The following is a 19,576-nucleotide window of genomic DNA, read 5'->3' as shown; positions in this document are numbered from 1 at the left end:
TTAAAGACCTAGAAAGAGCAACCATTAAGTTCATATGGAAAAATGAAAGAGCCAGGATAGCCAAAACAATTCTGTACAATTAAAGAACTCTTGGTAGTATCAACATCCCCGATTTCAAGCTATACTACAGAGAAATATTAATAAAAAACAGCATGGTGTTGGCATAGAAAGAGACAGGTTGAGCAATGGAACTGAACTGAACACCGAGAAATAAGTCCACATTCCTATGGGCACTTGATTTTTGAGAAAGAAGCCAAAACCATACAACGGAAAAAAAGAAAACATCTTAAACAAATGGTTCTGGTCTAAATGGATGTCTGCTGGTAGAAAAATGCAAATAGACGCATATTTATCATCCTGCACAAACTCAAGTCCAAGTGGATCAAGGAACTTGACATAAAGCCAGAGACTCTAAATCTATTGGAAGACAAAGTCTTGTAATAGAAGGGAAAGTCTGGGACTCCTTGGATAGGAGGCAACTTCCTGAACAGAACACCAACAGCACAGGCTCTGAGATCAACAATTAATAAATGGGATCTCATGAAGCTGAAAAGCTTCTGTAAGTCAAAGAACACTGTTTAGAAGAAAACAGCAGCCTACAGATTAGGAGAAGATCTTCACCAACCCTATCTCAGTCAGAGAGATAATATCTAAAATATACAAAGAACTTAAGAAATTAAACACCAACAAATGACATAATCCAATTAAAAAGTAGAGTACAGAGCTAAACTGAGAATTACAAGAAAGGAATCTAGAATGGCTGAGAAGCACTTAAAGGAATTCTCAGTGTCCTTAGCCATCAAAGAAATGCAAATCAAAATGACTCTAAGATTCCATCTTACACCCATCAAAAAGGCTAAGATCAAAAACTCAAGTGAGAACACTTTCTGGTGAGGATGTGGAGAAAGGGGAACATCCCTCCATTGCTCGTGAAAGTAGCTTGTACAACCTCTCTGGAAATCAGAAATTTTCTCAGAAAATTGGGAATAGTTCAACCTCAAGACCCAGCTATACCACTCCTGGGCATACACCCAAAAGATACTCCACCATACAACAAGGAAACTTGCTCAATTATATTCATAGTGGAAATAACCTAGATGTCCCTCAAGCAAAGAACAGATACAGAAATTGTGGTACATTTACACAATGGAATACTACTCAGTTATTAAAAACATAGAAATCATTAAATTTGCAGGCAAATGGATGAATATGGAAAAGATCATCTGAGTGAGGTAACCCAGACCCAGAAAGATGCACATGGTACGTTCTCACTTATAAGTGGGTATTACACCTATAGTACAACATAACCATACTTTACAATCCACAGACCCAAAGAAGCTAAGTAACAAGGAGGGCCCACGGGAGGGTGCTGGAATGTCACTCAGAAGAGGAAATAGAATAGACAGCAGAAGTGGGTGAAGAGAGGGAACCGGGTAGGAGATGGAATGGGGAGGGAAACAGAATGGGGATCAGATATGGGGAGAATGGGGTGGGAGAATGGGGAGAGGGCTGGGAATAAGAAGAGAAACTGATAGGACCGACCGGGCATTTGTTTGTCAAGCTGGAGGCCTGTGACAGGATAGGCTCCTGGGAGGATATGGGTATGACTCTAGCTGAGACTCCTAACAGGGGTAGGTGGGTGTGGAACATAGAAACTGAAGTGACCACCTCCTAGCCAGGCAGAACTAGTGGAAGGAGGAGAACAACAACCCACTGACAAAACCTGTGATCCAAAAATTACCCTCCCTACAAGAAGTGCAGGGATAATGAGGGAACAAAGATTGAGTGAGTGTCAATAATTGGCCTAACCTGAGACCCACCCTAACCTGAGAGAACCAGCCCCTGAAACTAATAATGATACTCTGCTATGCTTTCAGACAGGAGCCTAACTTGATTGTCCTCTGGGAGGCTCCAGGCAGCAGCAGATCTGTCTTAGAGCTGGGACTTGCAGCCAAGCATGGGGGAGAGCTCAGGGCAGGGGGGTGGGCAGGGGAGAAGGGGGAGTACTGTGGAAGTGTTGGGGAAAAGATGGAAGGACCTGGAGGGGACAGGAACCTCACAAAAAGACCAACAGAGAGAACTAACCTAGTCCCATGGGGGCTTTCAGAGACTATGATATCAACTAAGGAGCATGCATGATCTGGACCTAGGGCCCCCTGCACACATGTAGATGATGGGTGGCTTGGTCTTCATGTGTGTAGCTTGGCCAGGGGAGGTGGGGGCTGTTTCTAACATGGACTCTATTGCCTGCTTTTGGATCACTTCCCCCTGGCAGTGCTTCCTTGCCTGGCCTCAGGGGATGAAGATATGCTCAGTCCTGATGTGACTTGATGTGCTAGGAAGGGTTAATATGGGGGGGTCTCCTTTTCTGGGGTGAAAGGGAGAGGAAAATCGGGAAGGAGGAGACCAGGAAAAGAGGAAGGAGGGGACACCCTTGGAATGTAAAGTAAATAAGCTGAAGTAAAAAAAAAAAAAAAGGAAAACAAACAAACAAACAAAAAACCAGAAATGTTATGAAATCCCAGGTGTGGGATCTGGGGCTGCTTCAGATTGTCCACAGAAGCTGACTATGCTTTGTCTCGATTTCCATCAGGGGCATGATTTTATCAGTTATATTTGGAATCTCAGGACTCTTCAGACAGTCTAGAAATGCAAGAACCACAAGAGGTGCTGTGGCTGCTGCTCCTCCTGCTACTGCTTTTGCTGTTAGCTGTTTGCTGGATTGCTAGTTGCTGGCTGGAGATGTCTGGTCGGTGAAGATCAGCCCTACCCCCAAGGAACTCAACGTGCCTAATCAGCAGGAAGTAGTCTAAAATGATATTGATGCCCCCTCTCCCCTCTAACCTTCTTTCTCTCCTACCTAGTGTTGGGGGGTTGGAAGGTAGATGATGTACGAGACTATGCCCTTTCCCTATGTCAGTGGTTGTGTGGTCCCTACAGTGGATCCTGAGGCATGCAAAAGATGCTGAGTCCCTACCCAATGGGAAAGTCTGGGGAAAACGCTGGTGATGCTGCCTTCCTTTATACAGTATAGAGTTGAACGACCATTTGGTGAGTGAAGTCTGGTGCATGGGTTCAGAGGTGCCCTGACAAGCCTAAGAATTTAAAATATTTTTGTCAGTCTGTGAGAGCAACATGTTAGGAACAGGAGTTTCAGCAGGCTTCCATAGGGGTTGTATGGCCACTGCTGTGTGTAGTATAGTAAACAAACAAAAGTGTGTTTTAGAGTGAGTTGGATGCCCACTGGGAAAGTGCTTGTGTAAAAGAGGATGAGGTGGGGTGCTGCCTTGTTGCTTGTTAAAGCAGGATACGAGAAAAAAAATGTGCTGAAAAGCCTCTCCTGGGGTTCAAAAACTTGGAAGCCATAAAAAGTTCCAACGAGATATGTTTAAGTGTTATTTAATGCCCAGTTCACTGAGCCAGATGAGGCAATAAACACCAATTCATAACCACAGACAAAAAGTAACAGGTTAAAGGGCTAGGCTTGACTGAGGGTGAGTCAAGATTAACTCCTTGTCTCATCTAAGTAAACTGTACATTTCTTTACTGGGTTCAGAGAGATTGTTCAGCCAACCAAGGAGGTAGGTGCAGACATGGCCAAAGAGATGGGTGGCTATTGCCCCATGGGCCTTCAGATAGACTAAGCAGCTAGAGCCAGCCCCGTCAAGTTCATCAGGGATGAGGAAAAATGTGAGGAGACTCTGAGGATGAGACAGTTAGATAATCAACACCAACGGATAAACCATTTTTATGCTGTGTAAGACCTTGTTAATGTTAGTTTCTTTTTAGCTGTGAACTTCTGGGGTCACCTGACACTTGCTCAGAACAGGTGAAAAAGGACTTTCAAAGTTCTTCACCAAAGGTTATCCTTGTAACTCTACCATTTGTTATGGGACAGTGGTTCAGGAGTTTGCCTTGTCCTGCCCACCCTCTGGAAACGGTTTCCTTGTATAGATGGCATAGGACTAACCTCCCCATGTTCTGCAGATTTGGAAAGCCACTGGAGAGACATGTGAGTGTACCTGAAGGAGCAATCAGGAGATGATTCACAAAGAAAGGGTATAGGGGCCAGAGTAGCTGCACAGTTCTTTATGGTTGAGTAAGGCATAGATGCTACCCAGTAAGGTGATTGGAAAAAATGTTTACAATATTCAGAATCTGTAAATGTTATAGAGCAAATGAGGGTGTCTTGTGAGGAGTTAAAAAATAAAAGACAGATGCAACCCAAAGCTGTATGAGTGTTGGTCAAAATTTCCTCTGCCAGTGGCTCTAGGAGTTGTTGGCCAAAGAGGCACTAGAGATGTCATGACTGTTTGGAATCTGAAGACCTTATTGCTGAAGACAAGACTTTGCTCACTTTGGTTGCAGGACTCGGAGAAACAGAGTTCATATTGGGCCAGAAGGGTCCCCTCCCTGTGAGCTAGCTCTTAGAGTGCCCAAAGTTGCTACTAAGGATGTTGTAGAGGATCATGGTCAACCCTACTCAGCTGTGGATCCTGCATGCTTGTGACAGAAATGCCCGGTGAGATGTGTGGCTGGTGTAGTACTGGAGTGAGTTTTTACGGATGAAACTAACTTTACAGTTGGACGCTCTTGAACTGGAAACTGTTTCCTAGCGCAGGTAGAGCTTTCTAAAACCCTCATTCAGCATCAGTAGCCACCTGTAATCTCTACACAGAAGGCAGGAAGCTGGAGAGCTGGCATACAGCCAGCGGTTAGATTAACAAAGACAAACCCACCAATAGTCTGCTCATGAACAGACTCTAAAGAGTGAGGAAAAATAATCAGGTGGGGCTACCGGGATGTTCCCCCTAAAACTATCATAGAAATTGTAATAACTGGCTAAACTAGAAGGTTTTGCAATATTAGGTCCAGCAGTTGTCTGCTCACAAAATATCAGCTTAATCAACTAATGACACGTACTCACAAATGACTTCAAAAGAGCAAAGGAAACGAAGTGAGCAATCAACCCAGCTCATCCTTAAGTGTTTCTATGCCTGTCAATCTGTCCTCTGCCAGTTCAGCTCATTTCAAAGACACAGTTAAACCATCAGATACTGCTTCACCCCTCTACAGTGACTAGATAGAAAATCTCTTATCTTCCTAACAAAAATAAATTCAGTAAATAATTGTATTTATTGTGCAATCAAATTTTATTCATGATAGAAAAAGGGGGTACACAAAACTGTTAATAAGCGCTTCTGGGGAGGAGGAGTTTACATACCACAACAGATTAGGTTCTGAGAAGATGCCTGGGAGGCCTCATGGTTTTAGGTTCCAAGTAGTTGGGACCAATTTAAACTTGCGGTCCCCACTGCATTTCCACTGAGCAGAGTTGAATTGCGACTCCATTTCTTTGAGGTATGAAAAGGCTGGACTATTCTTCTCCTTATTCATACATTTTCAAGCACATTTACTTTCTCCAAATCAATGAATTTTGTCTTCTTTAGTTCTGTTAAGGGGCCTGGGTTAAGGATTCTATAGCTGAAAAGACCTTTGCTGGTGTCAGATGTTAATTGGTAGCAGTTTGCAGCCAACCTGTGCTGCTTTGGCCAAACTGAATAGATCCCCAGTGCTCTCTTTACCCCCATTATTTGTCTCTTTAATTGGGGTACTGGGACAGTGGCTGGGCCTAGCCTTTTGGACTTAAGAGCCAGGGATTGTCTTAAAATTCCAGTAAAAGGAGCAGTGGCACAAGGCCCCAGTTAAACATGGCCACTTTATGTGTCAGCAGCAGACCTGATGTAATTTTAATTTGAAGAGTAGCTTTCATTATATCTCTGAGAATTTGTAAACTCAATATTTGTTAATAGAAAAGCCTCCAATTACATCTGTAATCTTGGATTTATTTTTTTGTTTAACTTAAGAATATGTATTCATATTTTACTTTGTAATTACAAAAACAAAAAATAATAAAAAAGGAAGCTATCTTATAATTGTGGTATTTACTGGCAGACAGAATTACATTTCTGAACATGTTTATTTCCTTATGAAAGTGTTTCTGGTTTATTTGTTTGCTTGCTTTGATCAAATCATGGTTAGAAATTTTCTTGGGCCCAGAAAAACAATAGAGTCTTGTTTTATGTAAAGGCATGCTATTTAATTGGAGTCCTAGAATATAGTTTATAAATTATGTCAAATTAAATTAGCTCAAGCGTAGAGGGCATAAAGGGTCCCAACGAATAACTGACAGACTTGAATGTGGAATGCCTGAGGAGCAAGTGATTGAGAGGGCTCGGAAATACATGCTTGATCCCAGTGCTTGGGAGGCTGAGACAAAAGGACCAGTCTTGAGGTTGAGGCCAGCCAGGGTAAGCCTAGCAAAGAAAAAATAAGAAAAGAAAAAAAATATAAACAAGCGATTGTACTTGTTGAATTTAAGTTAAAAACTGCAAATACTGCAAATACTACGGATTATTTTATTGGGGAAAACCAGCTAATATCAAGATATTGATTCAGCAACAATTAATGTAGACTTTGAAAGCGTGTACTTAGAGATTGTGTGAGGGGAAGGCTGCACTGATGTGCGAGATTCAAGCTGAAGAGTTTATTCCCTATGAGAGGTGTGGTGGGTGATTTATGTATGTGCTTGACCTGGCTATGCGGTCTCCAGATACCTGGTGGAACACTGGATGGCCTGTGAGGATGTCTGCAGGGTGAGGCTGACATGTGAGTCAGTAGATTGAGTAAGCAGAAAGGAGCAGACGTCTCCAATCCATAGGACACCTGAGAGGAACGAGAGCCTGATCCTCACCCACGGAGAGAGATTTTTCCTTGCTTTTAGACTGGAGCTACAGCATCAGCTCACTTGGTTCTCGGGTCTTTTGGATTTGGACCAAATATTACATCATGAACACTTCTGCATCTTCACCTGTGCAGGGTAGATATCAGACCCGTCAGTCTCCATGGCTGCTGGGCACCTTCTCCATGCGTCTCTTTATGTTCCCCTCGCAACCTCCCGACCCTGGCTCTTTTCAAGAAAGCCCTGACTGATGCAGAATGAGATAGTATCATTTCTCTGTTTGAAGTTTGTAGTTGCAGCTCAGGGGAGAGCTGTTGATGTGAACCCAGGTGCTTCTCCTGGTCCTCGGTGCACAACTGTGCTAGGCTATTCATCCGCCAGTGGGCAGGTGGGTCTCTGGGTTGTTCCAGACAGTGGGACAGGACTGGAAGGGTTGTGAAGAGTTTTAGGTGGGAACCACCGAATGCCTGCACTACCTCCTCCATGATGTTCTTCGTTGGTGCAATCTGGCTGCAGCAATGATAACGTCCTTAAGGCGGCAGACTCATGGGTGCTAGGCTCCGAGTAGTTGACCCCTGGAGGAGAACATATAGACTACCAGGTTATCAAAGATAATTTTCCTTTGCAAATGGTCATGCTTTCTTGAGGATCTGCTCGGTGTTTTTATAACTAACATCCTGATACTTTAAATATGTAAAATTCTTTGTGGTGTCAGTACCCAGTGTAGGCTGCTTGTGACATTTTGCCATACTTTCTTTAGATGTTGTGAGAGTTTGGTAATGTCACCATAATAAAACCCTAGACACTAGATGGCTTAAACAACATATTTTTATTTATTTATTTTGTAGTTTTGGAGGTTAAAAGTCTGAGATGAAGGTGTTGACAAGACTTAGAAGCTATACAATGAAATAAACCGTTTCCTCCCCAAGTTTTAATCACAGCAACAGAAACTCCAACTAAGACAGAAATTGATACCACGTTGTGGGATATTTCTGTGACAGAACTTATTGTGTGGTTTGGGGAGGATTATGGAAGGACTAAAGAACTTTGAGCTAGAAAAGCCATTGAGTGTTCAGAGCTCAGTGAGCTGTAGGAAAATGTGAAGGATGTTGAGAGTAAAGCAAACAACAGAGGCTTGGCTTGTGTAATTTTAGAGGGAAGCAAAGACTCTATCAGGGCCATTTAGGTGATATTTAAAATTAAGACTCACTAAAGTGAAACCTTTGTTCGAAAAATTGATAATGGTCTGCTAGGGCTGAAGTATCAGCTGTGATTAAGAACAGACCAGTTCATTGAGGCTAAATTTCCTGGAAAGTATTTCTCCGGAGTCGACACACTGGAGTTGGGTCTGGAGGTGACCAAGCCTGTACCTCACACTGACAGCCAAACTTGGTAATGTGTAAGAGTTTTCCAGGCAGCACTGGCTTTGAAGGCATGAAGGGGTCTGGACAGTGGCTGAGGATTGGCACTGAGGAAGGCCATGGGTAAAGGTTCAGCCTCAGTTGCAGGAGAAACTCTAGAATTAAAAGGGCTAAGTTCTCCAGATTTGAGAGAAGCTGAAGATGGGCACTGTGTCAGGGTCAGGGTCAGGGTCCCTGAAAGGAGCCCAGGAGAGGTTGTGGGTCAAGGTGAAACCCAGTTGTAGTGGAGACCCTAGAATTTTGGAGATGTCAAGACTAGGGGACAGATACCAAGGATGGCTGAAACCATGAGGCAGAGCCAGACTGAGCCTAGCAGACAAAGCATATATGGTGTGGATGTCAGAGCTAGAAAAGTGATGATTCCAGGGCCTTTTGGAGCCCAGAGGATTGTGAATAGGTTCCAGATGTCAAACCCTGACCTGTTGGACTTTGGTTTTGCTGTTATTTGATTGTGATTGTGCCCTGGTTCTTATCCCTTGAAATAAGAGAATTTTGAACTTATCTTTAATTTTATAGGAGTCCGTAGTTAAGATAACTTGAATTTTTAGAGAAACTTTGGATTTTTTACTTATTTTTTTAAACTTTTTATTGGTACTTTGTGAATTTCACATCATACATCCCAATCTCACTCATCTTCCCCTTCCCTTGTACCTGCTCTCAACCCTTGAAATCTCCCTCACAACAGAGAAAAAAAAAATCTCTTGTGTAAACTGTAGTGTGTCACAGTGTGTCCCACGGTAGACTCTTTTTGTCCACACACCTTTTCTTGCAAAGGTTGATTGCAATAAGTCATTCATTGGTTTGGAGCCAGGCCTCTGGCTTCTGCTGTGCTATGAATACTAGATCCTCACAGGGACTCCTCTCAGATACCCTGTTGTCATCTTGTGTCATGGAGATCCTGTAGTTTTGGATCTGTTGGAATGGCCCCTTCATGCACTCCAGCAGTTCATCAATGGTATAGATGTTGGGGTGCACAAATTCAAAGCCCTGGATCTGGGTCTAAGACGTATCTAAGCTGGTCAGCCTGCCAGCTCTCCTGCTCTCTTACACTCTCAGGGCCTGTTCACTGGCAAACCACACAACGAGAGCCAGCTCTACTGTGCTGCCCGGGCGAGGTGCAGAGCCAGCTCTCCTGAATGCTGCATCAGGTGAGGGGCAGGGACAGCTCTCCTGCTCTCATGACCCTGGGTCCAACTCTCTCACCTGCCACAGGTAGTAATGGACAAGTGTGGGGAAGGTTATCTCTCCCTTGCTCTTGCTATCACTCGGCAGACAGGTTATGGGCCCAGCTCCCCATACTCATGCCCTCCTGTCTCACCTGCGCCCCTGCAATCATGGCCAGCTTTATGATGCTGCACGGGAAAGGTGCAGGCTCTGCTCTCCTGTGTGCTGTAGTAGGTGAGGGGTGGGGCCTGTTCTCCTGATCTGATGACCTCAGGGCCAGCTCTCCTGCCTGAGGTAGGTGGTAAGGGGCATGGGGGAGGGGCATTTCTCCTTCCCACATGTCATTTCATGGCAGACAAGTGTCAGGGCCAGCTCTCCCATGCTCATACCCTTGGTGATGTCTCGTTGGTACCCCTACCACAAGGACATGCTTTCTCTGGTGCTGCAGCTTATGAAGAGCAGGGATAGCCCTCTTGCTCTCCTGGTCTCAGGGCCAGGTCTCCCACCTACAACAGATGATGAAAGGTGACGGGGGAGGAGGGGATCTCTCCCTCATCCACACCACTGCATGGGAGATGAGTGGCAGAGCCAGCTCTCCCATGCTTCTGTCCTCAGGGCCAGCTCACCTGCAACTCCTGCAATGTGCTGGGCCAGCTCTTGAGTACTTCAGCTGGCTAGGGGCAGAGTCAGCTCTCTTGCTCTCATGTCCCCCCCCTTCCCCGCCAGCTCTCCCAGGATGCCCAGATGATGGATAGGCCAGTTCTACACAGCCTTCAGACATCAACATGTCCCTGGGCCATAGATATCCATCTGTCCTTTGGTGGTAGCAGACCGCTGCTGTGGCTGCAGGGCCACGTATCCAGATGTGGCCGCTGGTGGCAACACAGGTGGTGATCCCACCATGGTCCCGGACAGCATCACCTGTTAGTCACATCAGGGTGTTCCTCACTACCCTCGGGCCTCCTGTTCTGCCTTTCTTCATTGTGCCCACATCCTTCTGTTTCTCTTTCTCTTCCACTTCTCCACACTTACTTGCTCCTCTTAGTGGTGCCCATGAGCTCTGATTGTCTGGAGCCATCTGAGGAGTGGTCTCAGGAGTGCTGTGCCCTGCTTGTGAATTATGGCATCGGGCAGAGGTCATCTCAGGCATGGTCTGCCCCCGTAGGCATGCACAGCACAGGACTAGTGGTCATCTTAGGCTATCCACCTGTCTTGTTTCCATGGTGCCAGTCTGGTGGTTGTTTTGGGCTCACTCCTTGCCTGTGCCACCTGAGTGGCCCTATGTGAGGGTCCTCTATCTAGAGCCCTCTCCTGCCTGGGGTACTCAATAGCAGGCAGGGGTCTTCTGGTACCCAGTTTGCTCCCTGCCCTGGTTGTCCATCAGGGCCTGTGTGGTGCTGGAATGGGCTTGCTGGACTTGTCTTGGGCTTGCTTTTTTCAGGGAATGTTAGGCTGCTAATCATTTGATGTTTATGGGTCAGAGCACTGAGCCCAGACATAGCTTCTCTCCTCTCTGCCACTGAAGCACGTGTGACCCAGCAGCCATACAGGCAATACCTCTAGGGGCAGGTTGTTTTTGCTTTTTGAGACAGGGTTTCTCTGTGTAGCTCTGACTGTACTGAAACTTGCCCTGGCCTTGAACTCACAGAGACCCAACTGCCTCTGCCTCTGCCAGGATTAAAGGCATGCACCACCACTGCCTGGTGACTGAATAGTTCAGAGAGGATTTTTAACTTCTAAAGATTTCGGATATTTTAAAGAGACCGAAGTTTCAAAGTGTCTGAAATCTTAAAGAATGTGGACTTTTTAAAAGTTGGAATGTTTTCTATTGTGATATAGATATTAATGTGAGATCTTGGGGATAAGCAAGAAAGAAAAGGCTGTAGATGTACTGTGTGTGTCAAATTGACATGGGGTCCATTACACTGACTAGTTTTTATGTCAACTAGACACAAGCTGGAATCATTTCAAAAGAGAGAATCTCATTTGAGAAAATGCCCCCACCAGGTTGGCCTTTGAGGGTTCAAACCACTGTGGACAGAGCCACCCCTAGGCAAAAAAAAAAAAAAAAAAAAAAAAAAAAAAGCTGTCAAGCTATAAGAAGGAAGCACCCCTCCATGACCTGCATTAGTTCCTTCCTCCTGGTTTCTGCTCTGACTTTCTCTTTTCTAACATCCACCCACTTTTTTCATTTTTTTTTAAATAAAAATACAATAGCTGGTAGAGCCGCTGTTACGTTGGATAGTGGCTGTGATAGGTAGCAGCTTTGTAAAGGTCCAGACTTGGAAGGTCTAGTTTTTGTGTCTCATTATATTTCATTCCTGTATTTGCACACATTTTGAGAAATAATCCCTCTTCTTTTTTCTTTCTTTCTTTTTTTTTTTTAACAAAACTACTTCCAACTTAGGTTGCCTAGTGAGCTTATAATGAAGTGGGTGGGACATTGCACTTACTAAAATTATACCGTGACCTGGCTCAATTCCGTTTTTTTTTTTTTTTTCTACCTGAATGAACTGTCTCACTTTCTCTGAGACTTTCTCTCTTAGCATGCATACTAGGTTAGGACTATCCACAGTGGAATTCCACAGTCCTCCAGCATTCTGTTTTTAGTCAGTGACTCACTTTATGATATTTGCTTTCCTAATTGCTTCTGCCTTCAAAACAACAACAACAATAAAAAGCAAAAAACAAAAAAAAAACAACAAACACAAACGAACAAACAAACAAACAAAAAACAAGAAACTTGTCTGTTTCATTAGTTTAGCCTCTAGTCTCATCCAGGTTCATTCAGAATGTACTAGCTTAAAAATGACAGTTGAAAGAATGAAGGAATGACTAAAGTGAAGGAGCAATACGACTATTTGAGAAAATTGCACAAGGCTGAATGATCTTCAAAATACATGGATTCAGACAAAGGGTTGCACAGTATTTATATAAAAATAATTGCAAGAGTCCAATACAAGAAAAGATTTGCATGAGTTGGGATGTTTTTTTTGTATTCTGGATGGGAGAATCACAATGTTGTAGTTTCATTGTATGATGCTGGATTGTCAAGCTGTTGAGAAATAATTATCACTAGGAAAACAAAGGGGGAAAGTTATACTATTGTGTCAACCTGAAAAACAAAATTAATTTGTGTAAATGTTTTGCAGAGCTGTGTATAAAGAAGTAGTATTTAAATACTAGAAAAATTACAGGTGAATATTTATTTCTCGGGGAGATTAATGGCTGAGAGACTGACCATGCCACAGTGAAGGTGGTGAGGTGTCAAAACCACTAAAACCAGTGATCTGGAAAGCTGGCAACTCAATAACTGGAAAAGACCGGACAGAGGAACAGAACTCTTATGGCCCTAATAAATAACAGGTTTTTACAAATCGGTAAGAAATGGCAACAAGGGAATAATAAACTTATAAAAATGTAAAATAGCAGCTGAGCACTATAGTTCACACACCTGTAATCCCAGTTCTCCCTCCGGTGGCTGGGGTAGGAGTATTAGCCTGAGCAAAGATAGTGGGACTCTGTCTCTGAATAAGTAAATAAATAAACAGAAAACAAACAAATAAATGCATGGAACATACAAGATATGAAAGATAAATGTCTAAGTTAGTCTGGCCTGCCATGCAAGACTCACTATGTGAAGCCTGACAAACAGCTGGAGAGATTAGAAGTCTAAAACTAGGGTACCAGTAGGGCTGAGTTCAGGTGAAGACTCTGCCTGACCTATACACAGCTACTTTCTTGTGCCTTCACATGGAAAATGGGAAGGGGGTGGGGGGAGAGAAGGAGGAAGGGAGGGAGGGAGAGAAAGAGAGATAAAGAGGGCAGATATTCTTTTGTTTTTGTAATCACACTATAGGATCACAGTCTGCCTATTTGTCTTCATTTAAGCATAACTATCTCCTAAAGACCCTTTCTCCAAATATATTCTCATGGGGGTGAGGGATGGCAGTTCTACAGTGCATTTCATAGTTGTAAGTAAATAGCAAACAAATATAGATTTCATTTGCATGTACTAGAAAAAGTATGGGTGAGTATATTTTTAGGGTGATGTGAATATGACTTACTGAGTCTTACTTCCTGAGATGGCTAGTTTTTATGTGGACTTGACAAGCTAGAGTCAATTTTGGAAGGTGGCCCTTCAACTGAGAAAAATTTCCCACCAGATTGGTCCATGGATAAGACCAATTGATTAATGATTAATGTGGGGGGCCCAGCCCACCACCCCTGGGCTGGTGGTCCTATAAGAAAGCAGGCTGAGCAAGCCAAGGAGGAAGCAAGTAACAGCACTCTTCCGTGGCCTCTGCATCAGTTCCTGCCTGGAGTTCCTGCCCTGACTTCCCTGGATAGGATGGACTCCAAGCTGTAAGATAAAATAATCCCTTTCCTCCCCAAGTTGCTCTTGGTCATGGTGTTCCTATCACAACAATAAAAACCCTAATCAACACATCTCTTTTCCTGGCTTCCTCAGTCCAGTATACAGACCACTTGATTTCCACCTTTATTCTGTTTCGAGATGTGCTATTGAACTTACCATCTTTCTGACAAGCATTGCTTAATTCTGGTCCCCAGATTTTTTCACAGGATACTTTTAGCTCAGAGCAGTTCCTGATTTCCCAGTTCTTTTCCACAGCTGGTCCTACTGTTCCTGGTCATCAATATTACAGTATTGATCTTCTGCTTCTTGCTTAATAATCTCTTATTCCCTATCTTTATCGTTTTAGTTTTGCCTCAAACTCTACCCAATTTACCTCCAGATTTTTCCAGATATGCATCTTTATTGACTGCTGTATTTGAGAAAAGCGTTCTTCTATAATGCTTGGAAACGTAAAAAAATCATTGTTGTAGTTTTACATTTGTTATTTGTTCAAATTTATAAAGCAGAATTATAATATTTGCTGAATGAATCCACTCGGGGTTTTGTCTATTAGTGTGTATTTGTTGTATAAGACAGTGAGTTTTACTATTGCATTTCACATACATATATATCTATACTTTGCTCATATTTAGTTCTTTTACTCTTTTGTGCTACAACTGCCCTTCCTGGTAGTTCCTTTGCTCTTCCTAAATAATATCCGTCTGCTTTCACGTCATGTACAGAGACACAAGTGCAGTTGTGCACACACAAAACCTAGATGCTGCCTAAGAAAGATGTGATACCATCTTTCTGGGTGATTTTACTCACCATAATGACCTTCAGCTCCACCCATCTTCCTGGAAATGACATAATTTCACCCATCAGATTTCTTTAGCTCTTCATCTGTTGATGGACATCTGGGCTGGCTCTGCCTCTTGGCTGTTGGGAACAGCAGACTGAATAAACACTCCTGTGCAGGTGTCTCTAGGATGCCAACCTGGAATCCTCCTGGGCTAGAGCAAATGAATTGCAAGTCAGAATTAGTAGGTGGATTGTAATCAGTCAGGCCATACAGGCTGTGCTGTGATAACAACCAAGCCCCAAGTCTTTCATGTTCAAATCCATGCAGGATCACATCTCAGTTGGATATATGTCACTGGGTCTGTACTCTCCTTGAGGAACTCCATCTTCTCTTTCCACAGTTGCCCCGTAGGGCAGGACAGGGTCTCTTCAAGCTTCCACCTAGAACGGATGTCCTCCCTTCTGCTCAGGCTTTGCTCCAGTAGCTGGAACATTCCACGGCCACATGTTCTGGAAGAAATCCAGAAATCACATCCCTTCTGTGTACCCACAAGGAGGCGGGGCAGTGTTTGGGGGGAATATTGGCTACTCTACATTTCACTGACTTCCCTAAAACCTTATTTCTTTATTTCAAAAAAAAATTCCCCCAACTAAACAAATCACCAAAAAATCCTTCTGGAGAATTTCTTTTTAAAATGTCCAGAAAACCACAACTGAAGTGACTCAGAGAGCGTTTCCACTCCCAAGGCTTGGCATCACAGCTGCCATGTGCTGAGCAGTTTCAAAAGTTACACTTCAGTGAACTCCAGGGGCTGTGTTTGCAGCAAGGACACAGATACATTTTGCAGGGACAACATTTTAATAGGAAAAGAAGCAGGCAGGTTCTGAGCCAAGACTTAGATCCAACTAATTATTGATGGCCACCACACATCAGGCAGAGAGCCAGGTTTCTTTTGCATATGTTAGCTAATCCAATCTAATCCTTTGTAAAAACAATTTCAGGTGATTCTTATCATCCTTCATTTAACTACATAGAAACTATGAAAAAAAATTGGTCTGCTCAAAGCCATTAGGTAGTAACTAACAGGTTTGTCTTACCATCACCTGAAGTTGGAGAAGCAGAGCACAGTATGCTCAAGTGTGCTGAGATCCTATCTGTCTGGCAGGGCTATGGGGTGCATGCAGGGTGGAAATTCCAGAGGAAGGAGGTTGGAGTTTATCCGGTAGGGAAAGATCTAGAAAGGGCATTAGCAGAAGCAAGGAGCGTCCCTCAGAGGCATTGATCTGCTTGCTGCTGCTGCCGAGGATGAATAGAAATGAGGTGTTTGGAGGCCTGAAGATGCATCGGGAGAGAACTGTGAAAACTCAGACAGGCCTGAGTGAGCACGGTGTTAGCAGTGGAGGCAGAAAACAACATTGCTCCTCGTCTCCAGGCCCAGTGGGCATTGCAGATTGGAGCTGGCATTCTCTCTACATAGAGAGCATCTCTTTATTGCGAGTTTCTTAAGGGTACGTTCCCAGAGAACTCTCTCTTACATAGCAGAGAGAAGCATGCAGCTACCTTGGTACAGAATGCACAGTTACTGTCTAAGAAACAGAACACACACACACACACACACACACACACACACACACACACACACACGGGGGCGGGGGGCACTGACAAGGAGAGTGCATGCCTCCCTCTTCCCAATCACTTCTTGGGCATGGTGTTTCATCAATGAAACATCACACTTCTGAGTACGGCTATTTAGGTATCAGAAACAGAAAGGATTCTGAAAAAAATCTTATGGTATCCAGATAAGTATCATGGACATTCAGGGACAGCCCAGACAGACATGGGAAATATGGAGGCTGCAGGCTCCTCTGGAGGGACAGCGTCTGCTTGGCTCTTGCTGAAGGCCTGAGTTGTGTGTTTTCAGCAATAGCTGTGTATTCAGACTTTCAGCGAGTGAAAGTCTTTAGGGAAAGACTGCAGTTTCTCACTGTGTTGGGGCTGATTTTTAATGTTTTCTCATCTTTCTGTTCTGCATGTCTGGTATCTGCTATCACCTTGCATTTTTTTTCTGGGCTACATTTTAACATCATTTTATTAATTTTTTTCCCAAGTCTGGGAATATGTCCTTAGCAAAAACTGCCCATGCAGAAGGTCTGTTTTGACTGCTGGGGGCTGAGATAGAGTTTGAGAACTGTAGGCAACTGCAGGAAGGCTCTGGTTACAGCCTCCCAGTGCCCTAGCTAGGGAAAGAGGACCAACCCAAGGCAGTGACAACATTAACAGATACCCAGACCTCCAGGCTGACCACCTGAAAGCTGGGCTTGGAGCTGAAGGAGGGCTGGATGAAGCCGGTGCTTCTGGCAGCTTCAGCTGGACCTTCCTATTAATATTACAGGAATGCAGTTGTGTGGTGGTTGGGGAAAAAAAAGCATCCCTAGTTACAGGGAATGATTTACAGGACACCAGACTCCACATTTCAGAGTCTCCTGTGTACCATAAAAAATATATTATAAAGAAATAATCTTTATCTGAACTAAAGCTGCGGTGTAGAAAACTCATGTCCAGCTGAGAGCAGCAGTGAGCTTTTTTTCACCCAGGGAAAAGTCCCCGTTCTTCATCATATTTGATTAACATTTTTCCTCTCGTTGGCACTAGGTTATCTTGTTAATATTTAGACATTATATACATTTTCTTTCAACTATTGTTCCCATCATGAGATCAAATAGAACAGGAGAAGCCAGCCTCACAAGCAAGAGAGGGGAGAGCTGACAGTCTGGGCTAGCTGTGCCTAGCAGGGTAGAGCAAACTCACCAGAACCAGCCCCAGCACTCAGGAAGACAGCTTCCCTGGAGTGCCTCTCCCCCCAATTCTAGCTCCATTTCCCCCCTTTTTTTCTGAGCTAAAGGCTACATCACATGGTCCACTTCAGAGTCTCCCAAAGCCTCCTGATACCACCCAGTGAGAGGGGGGCTGGAAACCTCTCTGCTGAGCACACACACATACAAATATTCAGGGAAGTGACACGCGGACAGACATCCCTCTGGTTATTCGGTGTTTGGAGGGATGGGGACCCCAGTATGTGTCAGCTCAGGGAACCCCAAGCTCCCTCAGCCCGCAGTGCCTCCCACAGGGCACAGGTGGGTGCACCTGTGGTTAAAGGGACCCGGTAGGCGACAGCGCCATCTCCCAGCAGAAAGGACAGTCACTAGGTGATGGGGCAGGGGCAAAAGCTTTGAGTCTGGGAAAACCCTGGGGTCTGTGTCAAAGCTCCACCCATCAGAGGCCTCAAAGATAAGGATGGAGAGGTGGAAGTTGAGGTGAGAAAGGTGTCGGGAAGGAACTGCTCCAGAAAGCTAGGCAAAACAAGGGGAGGGAAGAGAGGGTCAGAAATGGGCTGAGTTTGCTGAGTCCCACTGGAGGAGACCAGGTGCGAACTCGCCACTGCCAGGCTCGCAGCTTCCTAGCCCACGACGGCGCAGGCCGGCGCTGGGCTACAGTTCCCTCCAAGAGTCTGGAGCAGATGCTGGCGAGCGCGCGGGCATCTCGGACTCCCGTGGGAGCGCAGCGACAGGGCGGGGCGGGGTCCTCCGCGTGCTCTTGGCAGCGGCTGGTGGGGACTCGGCTCTCGGCTCTCCCGGGCTCCCCGAGCTTGGCGCACGCCTCCATCCCTGCGCACCCCTCCGCAGGCGCGCGCAAAGCGCACCCCTCCTTTCCCGGGCGGCGGCGGGCGCGCGCCCGGCCCCCTCGCCTCCGCCCCTCGGCGCCCGTCCTCTCTCCCGGCAGAAAGTTAGCAGCAGGGAAGGAACTCGGGGCTGCGGGAGCGGCGGCGGCGGCGGCAGCGCGGGGAGAGCGGGGCGCCGCGCACAGAGCAGGTGCCGCCGCGGCTCGGCGCCCCCCTCGGGCTCCTGGCCTGAGGTTGAGGGGGGCGGCGGGGGCTCGCGAGGGGAGGGGGCCATGCGGCCGGGCTTGTCCCCGGCGCAGCGGGACGGCAGCCAGGGCCGGGGGCGCAGCGGCGTCGCTCCATGCAGCCGGGGCGGCTGGGCGGCGGCGGCGGCGGCGGCGGGGGCGGCGGCTGAAACCATGTCCGGGCAGCGCCGGGGGCCGCCGCCGCCGCGAGCCGGGAGCCGCGATGGCCCGGTGGCCCGCACCGCCTCCGCCTCCGCCGCCGCCGCCGCCGCTCGCCGCGCCGCCGCCGCTGCCCGGCGCCTCCGCTAAGGGGCCGCCGGCGCGCAAGCTGCTCTTCATGTGCACCCTGTCCCTGTCCGTCACCTACCTGTGCTACAGCCTGCTGGGCGGCTCGGGCTCTCTGCAGTTCCCGCTGGCGCTGCAGGAGCCCCCGGGAGCCGCGGTGGAGTCCCCGCCAAGCCTGCCATCTCCGTCGCCGCCGCCTCCCCGCGTGCGCCCCGGAGCCCCCTCGCCGCCGCCGGACAACGCTAGCCGCGGGCCACCGCCCGAGCCCCCGGAGCGCTTCACGACACCCGCGGCCGAAGGCTGGGGACTGGCGAGTGGCGGCGGTGCCCGGGACGCCTGGCCCAGGAACCCGTCTGCCCCTGGAGACGCGGTTACGGAGCAGGGAGCGCAGTTGGGGCGCGGGGCACAGGAGCCAGGAGCCGCCGAGGAGCTGGCAGGCCGAAGGGCGGCCAACGCGAGTGAGGAGCGGGGGCCCGCCAGCACCCCTGATTATGGGGAGAAGAAGCTGCCCCAGGCGCTGATCATCGGGGTCAAGAAAGGAGGGACGCGCGCGCTCCTTGAGGCTATCCGCGTCCATCCGGACGTACGGGCGGTGGGCGTAGAGCCGCACTTCTTCGACAGGAACTACGAGAAAGGGCTGGAGTGGTACAGGTAGGAGGCTGCGGGGTGCGGGACGCCTGAGGGGTCCGGAGAGCCCATAGTCCGGGCATCCAGGGGAAGGCAGTGGGAGCCCTGGCCTGGTTGCGCAGGGTGCTGTTGCGGAGAAGAGAACAGGAGTCCAGCTAAAAGATCACTTTATTTTGGGGCAAGGAGAGGAGCAGGTGCCTCGGGGATCTACCAGGCTCCCAATCTGGGAATCCCCAGCTCTCCTGCCGGGGCGGCCAGTCAGCGGGGTGTTTCCC

General features: G+C 46.8%; 1 protein-coding gene, 1 long non-coding RNA gene and 1 other non-coding gene across 9 annotated transcripts in view; 1 reads left to right on the top strand and 2 right to left on the bottom strand.

The window, feature by feature from the left end:
- Positions 1-5,154: 5,154 nt before the first annotated feature.
- Positions 5,155-18,886, bottom strand: LOC132647158 (uncharacterized). Its single transcript, XR_009585452.1, has 3 exons — positions 18,757-18,886; positions 14,513-14,697; positions 5,155-7,317 (listed from the first exon to the last, which is right to left on the bottom strand). It is a non-coding gene; the product is annotated as an uncharacterized LOC132647158 (long non-coding RNA).
- On the bottom strand, positions 10,771-10,897 carry LOC132647571 (small nucleolar RNA SNORA17). The gene has a single exon (XR_009585926.1). It is a non-coding gene; the product is annotated as a small nucleolar RNA SNORA17 (small nucleolar RNA).
- Positions 17,982-19,576, top strand: part of Hs3st4 (heparan sulfate-glucosamine 3-sulfotransferase 4) — a 426,554-nt gene continuing 424,959 nt past the window's right edge. For 2 of the 7 annotated variants that reach the window (XM_060366882.1, XM_060366883.1), the window contains exon 1: positions 17,989-19,325. In XM_060366882.1, the coding sequence (XP_060222865.1) occupies positions 18,004-19,325 (1,322 nt within the window). In that variant the 5' untranslated portion in view covers positions 17,989-18,003. Of the gene's footprint in view, positions 19,326-19,576 lie in introns of all 7 variants that reach the window. The other 5 variants (XM_060366881.1, XM_060366884.1, XM_060366879.1 and 2 more) reach the window with 5 other exon arrangements.

Source organism: Meriones unguiculatus, chromosome 14, assembly GCF_030254825.1.
Source record: "Meriones unguiculatus strain TT.TT164.6M chromosome 14, Bangor_MerUng_6.1, whole genome shotgun sequence".
Lineage (NCBI taxonomy): Eukaryota > Metazoa > Chordata > Mammalia > Rodentia > Muridae > Meriones > Meriones unguiculatus.
Note: the sequence above shows the minus strand (reverse complement) of the source record. Positions and strands in the feature narration are given on the sequence as shown.